Raw genomic sequence first — 12,937 nt, forward strand, 5'->3', positions numbered from 1 at the left:
GGCTACTTGCACTGAGATTTCTATAGTCATATTTGCTATAGGTTGGGTTTGGTCATTACGTCTTCAGGTAAGATCACGTAGGGGCGTAGCAGAGGGCGAGGGGGACGTCCCAAGGGATGACACGTTCCCTGTGCTTGGCAACACAAACTGCTTGTAAACCAAATTAACTTGTTAACTATATGCCATTAGATACTAAGAAGCAAAATCATAAAAAAGTTGCTGACATCTTTTAATAATCACTTAACTTTGAGCTCAGATTTATGTGCCAGGAATTACATCTGAATATATTTTGTAGTTCCAAATTTCAGTCTTCCCCAATCTTAAATCATTTATCAAACGGGTTTGAATACAGGTAAAATACTGAAATGAAGTTCAGAAATCCTGGATCCCAAAACTGACTGTAAAATTACTGTAGTAACCTCTCAGGATCAATTCCTTTTTGCTCTCAAAGTTTTAATCTGAAACATTCTACAATTATCTTATTTTGTGTGTTTTCTTACTGAGTGTTGAGACATGTGCCAAGAAAGTTGTCTTTTGCTTACCTTCCACTAATATCCTAAAACATACTTAATTATGCTTGGAAGATTAATAATTTCTTTTTGCTAAACTTTGGTTGTGCTGGGAAAAAGTATCTGGTTGGCAGGCAGAAGGTAGTATCGCTAGCATGTAAAGGCAACGTGCTCTCACACAACCTATTTCCTTATTCACTTTTAACAGAATAGATCTGTGGTTCATTTTTTTTTCCTTTAGTTCAAAACTCAAAAAAAAACTTATGACAAAGGGCTACGACCCAAAGGTTAATTTTCCCATTTAACCATGGATCCAGTAATTTCATTTCCTACACCAGCTTCCAAATATTGGTTGTGATCATTTGCAAAGTGAAAATGAAAAAAGCTCAAAGAGCAATTTTTTCTATACAGTTAAGCACGATTTCTAAATTCCCACTGCGTCTTTCTGGTGTCATGAGATATTTATGCAACTTTATCAGTGTTTTTGCTAAGCAAAACAAAAAGCTGGTTAACTACAATGGTCCGTAAACTTCTAAGCAAAAAACCCAAAACCTATAGATAGAAATGTTTGGTCAATATTTGCTTAGCCAGAATGTTCTACAACATCTCAAACAATAGATTTGGTTTCTTTCTGAAGCAATTACATTTAATCTTTTGCTGATTATTAAAAGCTGCTTTTTAATCTTGAGCCAAGTGGTCCCAGTCTTAACCTCTCAGAACCATCCAGAGTATACCTATTCATTCTGCCACATGACAACTCTTTTACAATTTTAATACACCAAGCCTTATGTGTTACATGGACAGCCTTCTCCAAACAAAACTCTCATTTCCTTAGTAAAGTCTATCTAGTCATTTCTGATTTCCTTTATTCTATTACTGACACCACCACAAAAACCTAAACACACCCAGGTAAATGTTTTCTTTGTATTATTAAAGTTTCAAAGACTTGAAACATGTATTTACTAGTAATTTATTAGTCTGCTAATATGCAATAAAGATGGGATGAAGTAATTTACATTTCCTTTTTAAACCACTTCCAAAATTATGCACACATGTAAACGAGAGGGGAAATATCTTAATGTCTTCTAAGACCTGTAGAAAATTCCCACAAGTAATAAAGATGAAAAAATAGATGAAATGTTGATTACAAATCACTATCACCTATTAGAGCAGCTCTCCAGGCATCACTAGGAGGTAGTCTGAGTCATTTATGCACTTCATATAAGGACATAAAACCCAAAAAACTCTTAATATTCTGTAATTCAAACTTGTAAACCTTAAGTACAAAGATAACTTTAAGTTTACAAAGGTGTTCCGCTACCCCGATTAGTCTAAATTATTACACTTTTAATGCAAAGAAATCTGAATTAAATGTCAGAGTCAACAAAATTCACGAAGCCAGAAGCAAGTTTAGTGCTCACAAGTTTATATTTTTAGGTTTGATAAAGATTCTTGTGTATTTTCTAAATACACAGACAAACAGTTTTGGAAGTTTACATACATGTCTTAGGACACTTATACTAGGTAGGTAAATTACATTTTAAAAAATTGGTCTTCGTAAAAGATCTTCCCAAAGAGCTTTTACAAACAGCAGGCAGAAGAAAGCGTTATGTTTACAGTGTTTAAAATGCTGATTCTCCCATTTCATCATGGCCTCAACCATCCCTCTCTCTTCAACCCAAAATCTTGTTCTCAATAGCCAGTGTACTCCAAATAAGTACCCAATGTCCTAAAATTCAGGGCTAGAAAACATCTAAGTGTGCTTATCCCTAACACATTTTAAACTATCTAGAACGGTTCAACTTCACTTGAAAGCAGGGATACAGCAGAAAAAAATTTTTCCACTTGAAATCCTAAAGTGACTACAAAAAAACACCTGTTAGTTCTAAGCACATATATTATGTACCATAGTTAAGTTTTAAGGATCTGGGTGACTGAACGGCACAAAAACTGGGGTTCACATCTAGTTCTTCACTTTAAAACCATCCTTTTAAAAATAAAAATGCCACAGCCAATTAATAGCATGTGCTACACTGAGGTCAGGTATCTTATTTATAGTCAATGACAAAACTGCTGAATTAGGAGGAAAAGAGTGATAAGGTATTTGAGGAAGGAAAGATTAGACACTCAAATTCCTAATGTAGATGGTTTACAGGGAAAATAGGTCTCCATAGAGCAATTTCTTTAAAGCACTGAAATTCTACAAAAGTTGTTTAATGAGGCAGTTAATAGAGCCCCCTAAAAAGAGCATGGGCTTCATTCAGAATCAAATCTGGTCAAAACCCAGCTAGCTCTACCACTTAATAGCTGTGTTATATTGGGCAAGTTATATTATGCAGATTTCTTGGAGACTTTCTCTTCCATAAAAGAGAGACAGTAGCACCTACCTTATCGGGAATTAGAGAAAATAATGTAAAGCTCAATGGCACATGTAGGCACTAAAAAAAAAAAAAAAAAAAAAAAAAAAAGTGGCTTTTGGGATTATTCAGAAAGATAAATTCTTATGTTGACAAAACCCTAAAAATACACATAAAGCTTACTGAAGTTTTGAAATTTGTGACTTTTAAAAACTCCTCTTCCATCACACTTTCCCCCATAGTATACTACTCCAGTCATCTTCAGGCCTTTTACACTTCGTTGGATGAATATAGTTTCCCAACCCTGATCCTTTCATCTGGTCTCCTCCCCCTTTCCTCCTAGTTTGCATCTATTACTGAATGAAGATGTAGTAGGCCTCTATACTATGTGTACCAGTGTTTGCAGCACTTTGTGAATTCGCTTGTTCTATCTCCCTCTTCTCCATCAGGATGGCTCTACTAAAACCAGCTAGTGTTTTCCCCACCAAATTTCAAAGCTATTTATTAGTGTTCAGTTTCCCCTTCCTACAGTTTCTTAAGCTCTTAGTTGCTAGGGTGCTACAATTAGCAACATATCTAGTGAATATGAAAAATGAGGGCCAGTAACAATGACAAAGCAGGGACCATATGGAAGTAACTGTCTCTGAGAATCCTAAGAAAGATTACATGATCTTAATTTATATGAGAGGGTCTGTTACTAGAGTAAATAGCAAAGAAAACAGTTTATATTTTTCCTCTTCATTAAAATTACAAGCTCTAAAATAGGTTTCATTTAAAATATAAGTTACAAGAGAAAAATTCAGCAAATGTGTAACACATAATTCTGCCAGGGCTCCACAGACAAAATTATGAGTATTCCATTGTCACCTCTGAGACCAATCATTAAGTTCTTATTATCTATCAACTTCCTGAAATTGTACTGTAAGTCAGAAAAAGAATATACTTAAAAAAAAAAAAAAATAGAAACGTCCAGTAGTATACCTTAGTACTAAAACTATTTTTTAAAAAGACCTAGAAGGGAAAAGGCAGTCCCTCGAGATCATGAAACAAATAAGTTAGGCAGTCAGCAAGTAGAAAAATCTGTCAATTCTGTTTCTGGTAAAATGTTTACTTTAAAGAAGAAATTTTTATATAGGCTGAGGCTAATATATTCGAGTATAAACATTCCTTTGGATTACCTTTCTAAAAACAAACTTTTAAAGTATATTTCAGTTGACTAAAAATATAGCCAAATCTGTCACAACACAACATAAAAGGTAATGGACAATTATAGAATATTTTAAATTAACAGTAATAAGCCATCTACATCAAACTTTGTTTCCAACTAAAACCAAAACAAAATCACAACAATCCCGTAGTGTACCAAGTGTGTATTTCAATTTACTGTATGCAGTCTAACAAAAATTTGGTCATAATTTACCAGATATACATAAATGATTTAAGTAGTAAAAGAAAATTCAGTTTAAAGAGTGTAAGTTCATATCTTGAGGAAAAGTAAAAGTACATTAAGAATGTAAAGCCAAGTCCAGTTTCTATGTAATAAGTGAACTGTAGTCTAATAAAGCAGATTTAGGTGATTTTCAGATATATATCTTTTCTCTTTAATATATATTTATATATAGACAGATCTACCAATTGTAAACTATGGTTTATTTTAAAGGAGGGGGATAAATGGGATGAAAGAAATCTTTATACTATACTTACATATTCACAAAGCAGAACATTTTAAGTTTAAAATACTTTTTCATTCATAGTATCTTTGCCCAACTAACGTCTACTTTGGACCCCACCAGAATGACATTATACTCATTTGTCTAGAACACGGAGAATAAGATGTACTCTTCAGTCTTAAACAAAAATCAAACCAAACTATTCCTGTCAATTTTATAGTTATGTAGAAACTACAATAAAGTTTAGATGACAGAAGATGTATCTAAGCCTGTAACCATACTTTTATCTTGATTCATCCTAGCAGAAACATCCATGTCTAACATGAAATCATTACACTACTGAAATCCGAGACAATGAGAAAGTTTGTCTCTTTAAAAAAAAAAAGTATCAACTTTGCAACTTTGATCAGATGGAGCACCAAATGATTATGTCTGTCAAAGTGTACTTTGCAATTTTTTCCACACAAATAGCATAATTTAGTGACCTGATATAAAATAGGAAAATATACTCAATTTCTATTAAAAGAAAGCTGAAAATAGGATATCCCTCAATCTTATATAATATACAATATGTTCCTGATAAATGTCATGCGTGTTAATATTATGTTAAACGCTGCTGTCAGTTTAACAATCAGCTAATTCATCTGTCTGTCATCAGACTCAATAAATCTGACCATTTCAATTTAAGATCACCCCTTGTACCCTAAAGAATTTAGCTAACAGAATAATTGTAAAGCCTCTCAATATTTTATTTGTAAGACTTTTGCGGACAGTTGAATCATGGTGACTACCAGAAAGACTATCTATGAAGATGTAGCAAAACTTTGAGGAATTGAAAAAATATTTATCTATCATAATTTCAAAACGCTCAATATCCCAGTAAGTATCAAACAAAAGAGAATGCACTTTTTATGTTATTTTTAATGATAAAAAGGGCACAGGAGTAAAAACCTGATATTTCACTTATATTGCATAACAAGCTAACCAAACTGGACATGGAGGTCAAATTAGGAAACAAATCATTTTACTTATTGTTTCTATGACTTTTCTTTTGATTAGATTTCTGTCTTTTCAAATAGGACTGAGGTATAGTACACTGGCAAAAATATAAAGAGGCAAACAAGAATAGTGCCAAAGTAACAGATACCCAAAACCGAATACCATTGTCAGAAAACGTCATGTAATAACCATTTATCAGATTAGAGCAGCAGGAGAAAGTTACTTCTAAATCATAATCATTTTAGTGGTATTTGTCAACTTCGCCACGTTAACTTTGCAACATCATTTCTTCATTTGTGAAGTAGTAAAATTCATGTCAAAAAGGAAAGGGGGTATGGTATGGAGGAAGTCAGTTAGTTCATTCCAATAAATTACCTCTCCAGTTCTTATAAACATGCCCATCAGCACAAAATTGAGAAATAATACCTTAACTAGAAGAGACGTGGTTTAAGTTATGAAGCAAATTAAAATGGAAAAATACAGGAAAGTAGAACCAATGGGGTTGAAAAAGCCCCTCACTGAAAATCTGTATTAAAAAAAATAAAATTAATAAAAATAAAAATAGAAACAAAACTCTACTAGTACAAACTAGCCTGAGTGGTTTGATGGACAGAGTAATTGGGTCAGCTGTCACTGTAGTCTTATAAATGGATTTTCTTCATTCATGTTAAAGTGACACATGAATGTAAGCTCTTTAAGGATAGGTACAATATATTCGTAGGACCCAAATAGTTACTGTATATCCTATAAATAAAAAATATTTTTACTTTGATAACTGACTGAAGATGTGGGGACTCCATGTAATCCAACCACAAGGTTGTTTGCTGTACAGTCCTGTGCAAATATAAAAAAAAAAAAAAAATTTTTTTTTTTGCTATAAGGCTTTTTGACCCTACAGTTTTCACAGCAACATAACTACCATCCAGCATGTACCATATTTTGCAAGCCTTCAAGTTCAACAATTCAAATTGTCGATTCATATTATGTCCAAATGCAGCATCCTTGAGGAGTATAGGTCAGTTAATCATCTAGAGACATACAAACATCTCCTGATTCATCCCACCGAGATGGATCATTCTGATCTTCTCCATCATCAACCAGCTCTTCATCAGCTTCTCCTACTTCATTCTCTTCATATTCTTCATCCCGAGGGAAATCTGTATCCTGTCCCTGATCTACACCTTCTTGCCCTCCTGGCTGTGATTTATCTGCACAGTCTACACAAACACCATAGCGTCGAGATCCATGTCTTATTCCAACACTGGCTGCTAACATGAAGATCTTCTTACACACCATACATTTGTATTTTTTATCCTTTTTATGCACCTAATTAAAGGGGGGAAAAATCCAATATAAGGACAATATAGACAATAACGCGTTTGAACCATTCAATTAAACCACCCATTTAACAGTAAGTGAATGTATGCTTTTGTTTTTCTGTATCAAGTTCAGTTCATTAAATCAGTCTTTGTTTAAAGCAATTTATTTAACAACCAACCTTCCCTAAATTTCATGTAAAATACCTTAAACTTCAGTGACATAAATACATTTTAATCGCAAAGACCAGTTATATATATTTAAAGTTACTTACCAGGGAATGTCTTTTCACATGTTCTCTGCGAGTAAACAGTTTTCCACAAATATCACAGCTAAATGATCTGACTCCCGTATGAATGAGCAAATGCCTTTTTAGTGTTCGTCTGTATTTGGCTACATAGCTACAATGAGGGCATTTTAACTTGTTCATGATTAGAGATGATTCACCTTTAAGAATTAAAAAGAACAACAACAACAAAAAAGAATTAAAAAGAACACACACACACAAAAGCAATTATATAGGAAACAAAATTTGCTATCAAAAGCTTGTCTATATCTAAGAATAGGGATTATCACAGGACTACCAGTATCTTGATTTTTTAAAACCCAGGACACGGAAGCTTTTAATTGTGAAAAATCATTTTAAAATTCCCGTAGATGTTTAGTTGACTAATACTTGCCATTTTCCCAAGTTTCTTGTTTTGGCCAAGATTCCGGCAATAATCCATACTTGAAATCATTTGAAGCACCTGGTATCAATCCATACTTGAAATCATTTGAAGTACCTGGCAGCAATCCATACTTGAAATCACTTGAAGGTCCAGGCATCAGGCCATACTTGAAATCATGTGAAGTACCTAATACAATTGAAAAGTGATTCTGATGTAATGATGGTAATGAAGATCTCTTACCAAAATTTGAAGAAACCCAGAAAATAACTTTATTGTATCTTATGAGTATTATGACAGCTTATTATAAATAGCTAGATAAAAATCTCTACATTGTAGTCTGAAACAGAAATGTCTTCATACTTCATTATCAAAATACCCTAATTATAAAGCATCTTAAGTAGGAGAACTAAAATTTAAAATACAACCATAGGGAGAGAAAAATTTGGTAAAATATATTTCAATAATATTTAACAGTGTATGGAGACCACATGAAACTACTCTTCTATACTGAATTTCAAACATATTCAAGCCGAACTCTAACTTAATTGTCGTCTTACAGCACAGCTTTGAAACAGGAGGATAGTCCCCTTACTGCCTCCAAAATAATCACATAATCTTGTTTTAAGACTTAGCAGTATAGAAAAATGGACTAAGAATGAAAAATATAAATACTAGGAATGACAAATGCAAGGTTCTTGCTGTATTATACCCTTGCTTGTTATTTCAGACACACTGGGCCCTCGTGGGGTTCACCAAAACCTCTAACTCCATCCTTAAATAAGTGAAAATCGAAAAGGCAGAATTAAAATAATCAATGTCCCTTAAGGAATCTGTACCTGAGGATCTTCAGACTAGCGAAGATAAAAATTACCTCCTCTGGATAGCATTCCCTCACCTCCCCTCCTTTTAAAAAGATTTTATGTTTCAGTAATCTCTACACCCATAAGTGAGGATCCAACTTACAGCCCTGCGATCAAGTGTCGCATACTCCAGCATGAGCCAGCCAGATGGCCCCTGGATAGGATTCCTTCTTGAATATGTATGTCTTTACCTGGATCCAGGAATCCTCTTGGCAATGTCAACATTCAGAATTCTCCATAGCTAGCTACTGCCACCCTGATCCAATCGACCATTAACTCTTGCCTGTGGATTATTTTCAATAGCCATCAGAGCCATCCCAGTTTGTAACTGTTGCCCTCTTACAGTTTGGTCTCAACACACCGATTAGGAATTGTTTCAGAACTTTTAAGTGAGAACCTGGCACTTAAAAAAAGCCTTCAAGGACTACCCATCTCAAACATAAAAACACCAAAGACTGACAGTATGTTATATAGCCTTACCTAAATCTAGCCCTTTATCTAACCACTCCCTTGGGTCACTCTGCTTCAGGCATACTGGCCTTTGTACTGTTCCTTCATGGAAAAATGGCTCCCTCGGCAAGACCTTTGTACTCTTTCCTCTGCCTGAACACTCCTTTCCAGGCTATATGCTAGATTACTTGTGTAGTAATTTATTAATTTTCCTTCCATGAAAACTATGGATTTTATAAAGAATGCTTGCAAAAATAGGTTTTCTAAAAATTCATTTTCCTCCATCTATCTGCCAGATGCCCTACTTCTCTTAAAAATTAAAATAACTTAGTATTTTCTCTTTGGTGAAAGTATCAATACCCAACAATGCAAACAGGTCCCTAAGGTATTTAAAAATTCCATTACTAATAATGTAAATTATTTTATACTTGGAATACCTTCACCCATTTTTTAAATGTTAGGAAAGCCTTCTGATTTCATAATTATATAATTAAACTACAATCTGTTTTTGTTTGAGGGAAAGTTTTCAGAATCCTGAAGTGAGACACTGTATCTGTGGGGTGGGGGCCCGATAGGGGATGGAAATTAGGACAGGGGTAGTAACCTGTGAACACGAATCTATCAATTTTCAGCTTTACATTTCTAAACAAAGCTTGAGCTTTGACTCATAGCTCTTGATCAAATCAGTGCAAAAAAGTTAAGCTCTGAGAGCAAGGGCTGTGCCTGTTTTACTCACATTTGTATTTCTAATGTCCAAAGTATACACCCCCTTCAGTTATTTGTTGAGTAAATGTTATCTAGCAAATACTAACACATATGTATTTTTGACTTGCTCAAAATACTTGTTAAAAACTGCCAGAAATCAAGTTGGATATGTTAGGACCCTCAAGTTAGTATTATCATTACATATAAGAATAGAATAGACCTAAAATAATTTATAGGGGGCACCTGGGTGGCTAAGTCAGTTAAACATCTACCTTTAGCTCAGGTCCATGCCAGGGTCCTGAGATGCCAGGGACCCATGCCAGGGTCTCAGTGGGGAGTCTGCTTCTCCCTCACCCCCTACCACTCCCCCCCACTCATGCTTGCACTCAGATAAAAAAAAATCTTAAAAAAAAAAAAACAAACCTAAAAATTGATAACCCAAAATTCAGAATTAGAAGTTCCTAATAGTTGAAATTCTTTGTTTCTTTGGATAACCTACCTATAGCATAGATTAATAAAAAGCATCCATGGTAACAGGAGACCCCGTGTCTAGAATACAAAATGGTAACTCAAAAAACCTCATCCCAAGCTTCTTTCATCTGGTCAAAATTCTTACAGTAGAGGTTCCTTATTTAGAAGTATATGAGCAGATTGACAAAGGTACTGCTTTTGTAATTCAATCACTGAAAGATCACTAAGGTCATTCAAGTTCTACTTGAAAATTGTGCTCACTGCTCAGTAGTATCCTTCAGGGTCCGTTCTTCCATAATGGCAGCGTTCTTTTGAAGTCAAAATCAGAAGACAAAGGCTGGTCTCAGTTGCAAAAACAAAAATGGATCAAAATGTCCCCTAAAGAGAAATGACTCTAAATCAAGAGTTTACTTTTTCTGAAAAGGGGATGAATGATATGGACCATTTGCCACTGAAAATATTTATGTGGAGAAATGAAAACTGTGTATGAATTCACATACCCTGTCAAATCCCATTCAACCAGATTTCTAAACCAAAAATAAAATACCTTGTACTATTTGTGATTTTTTGTAGAAGGAAAAAGTCTTCAAAATTCAACCTATATGGATCTGTAAATGGCGCATTTCAAAACTTTCTGTAAATTAGTTTCAACAATTAAGAGAAACTACCTTAAGGCAATTTCTTTCCTTCAAAATTACATGGCTTAACTGTGGTCAGTGAATACTAGATTCAGAAGCCTGTAAAAATGGAGTATCCCTAAGCTGCCCCCCTCCCCATCAATTTTTTAAAGAATTCCAAAGCTATGAGAAGTTTAATCTATGAATATCTATATCCCTTTGTCTATCTCTGACAAATATTAGTTTTGCCACATGGGCTTTCTATGAAGCCACACACCTTTTATGTATTATTTGAAAATCTTCACATCATTGCTTCACCCCTCAATAAAGCAAGTTATCTTCTAGAACTTTCTCCTACATAACCACAGTACTTTTATCTGAGAAATTTAAAACTGTCCCATCATTTAATCCATACTATTCATTCAAGTTCCCAACTTTTTCCCAAATGCCCCCTAGTCATTTTAGAACCCTGATGTCATCAAGACTGACAATGCATTTAGTTGGTTTGCTCCAATCTAGTGGTTCCTCTGCTTGTTTTTCATGACATTAACGTTAATTTTAAAATCCAGAGTAGCTGGATTTGTGTAGACCAGTCTGATGTTCTCCCCTCTCATGATTAGATTTGGGTTAAACCTTCTGGCAAGAATATTACATGGGTGATGTGTGGTAGCTAGTGCATTATGACAAGAGGCATGGTATTTCCATTTTTTTTTATTATAAAGCAATCTTTCCCTCTTTGTAACTGAAGTAATCTATGAGATTATATGGAGACCATGTGAATATGCTATTACAACAGCCTTTTTGCCCAATCATTGTGATAAGCCCATCAATAGTGGCTTAACATCCACAGATGATCTTGAATTATCTCCTGTGGGGTATTTTTTTCAATTGTGATTCTGTATTTATTAGCTTGGTATTCTTCTCTAAAGAAAGCTTTTTCTGTTCCTAATTTATTTATACGCATGTTGTTCTCTGGAGTATTCACGCACTCTGCCTCCATGTGTAGGATACTCCCCCCAAATTACAATTGATAGAAATATTGCTATTTAGAATTAACATTTTCTATCTCCATTACCAACCATACATTTTACATCAATGTCAATTAAATAATCAACTATTTGGATAATGACCATTTTCATGCTACGCATATACTAGCAGAAAATCACCAGCTCTATTAATTACTTGATATTTAAGAATTTTTAAAGCCTTAAATAAGTGGTTCCCTCAAACAATAATAAACACCCTTCCATTTGTATTGATCAGGTTTCCAAAGTCTTATCATAAACACAGCTAACACAGGCTTAAGGTACATTTAATACTCTCCTTTAGGGGAAAGAAATTGCAACAGCTCCTTAGTCATGTACACAAATACTTCCCCATCTTCAGATCCCCTTTTAATATATTCTTACTAAAATCCTACTGTACCTACCAGCATCACCTCCTTCCTGACTGGAGCCGGCTTCAGCCAATAAATTTGTATTCACATTCCTATCACAATCTGGCCCTGAGAGTAGAGCACCATCCAGATCTGAAAAGATGTAGAATAATCTGTTATTTAAAACCACACTACAGCCATCATCAACCACTCCTTTCTTGGTACCGTTTCTTATGGAGACTAAATAGAAAAATATCTGCAAGTTATAGTACCTACTATGTGCTTAATGCTATTAAGGCACAAAACCCTAAGACATGGTTTCAACCACAAGAACAAATGCACACTCAACAGTAAGAAGAGCATACTGGGTAAGAATAAGCTTTAAGAGGCAGGGTGAATTAGGTTACTGGCTTTGTGAGGATATGCCTCAGCTTCCTGGTATATGCTTCCAACCACATCACAGATTTGATATAGAAATTAAATTAGGGGCATCTAGGTGGCTCAGTCGGTTAGGTGGCTGCCTTTGCCGCAGGTCATGATCTCAGGCTCCTGGGATGGACTCCCACATCAGGCTCCCGGCTCAGCGGGCAGTTTGCGTCTCCTCTCCCTCTGCTGTACCTCCCTGCTTGTGCTCTGTTGCTCTCTCTCAAATAAGTAAAAAAAAGAGATTAATTAGATAACCCAAGTCAAGTGTTACAAATTAAGGAGTTTGGTACCCAATGACAGGGGCTACTGTTAGTATTAAGTACTAGATGTGTAAAACATTAGTTTCTGTATTGATTCAGAAGTGAAAAAGACAAATTAAAGCTAGAATAGGAGACTTAAGAGAAAAACTAATTCCTTAATCTTGAAGTATGGAAAGGATGAGAGAGGCAGCTTAAAAGAAAAGATATACTGGGGCGCCTGGGTGGCTCAGTGGTTTAAGCCACTGCTTTC

The 12,937-nt window shown here is 34.8% G+C and overlaps 1 protein-coding gene across 2 annotated transcripts in view; it reads right to left on the reverse strand.

The window, feature by feature from the left end:
* Positions 1-1,918: 1,918 nt before the first annotated feature.
* ZBTB10 (zinc finger and BTB domain containing 10) overlaps positions 1,919-12,937 on the reverse strand; it is a 36,890-nt gene continuing 25,871 nt past the window's right edge. For both annotated transcript variants that reach the window (XM_082719436.1, XM_082719435.1), the window contains 4 exons: positions 12,056-12,154; positions 7,533-7,709; positions 7,127-7,299; positions 1,919-6,861 (listed from right to left, as the gene is read on the reverse strand). In XM_082719436.1, coding sequence (XP_082575562.1) covers positions 6,556-6,861; positions 7,127-7,299; positions 7,533-7,709; positions 12,056-12,154 — 755 coding nt within the window. In that variant the 3' untranslated portion in view covers positions 1,919-6,555. The remainder of the gene's footprint in view (positions 6,862-7,126; positions 7,300-7,532; positions 7,710-12,055; positions 12,155-12,937) is intronic.

The sequence above is a fragment of the Mustela nivalis genome (genome assembly GCF_964662115.1).
Source record: "Mustela nivalis genome assembly, chromosome: 2".
Lineage (NCBI taxonomy): Eukaryota > Metazoa > Chordata > Mammalia > Carnivora > Mustelidae > Mustela > Mustela nivalis.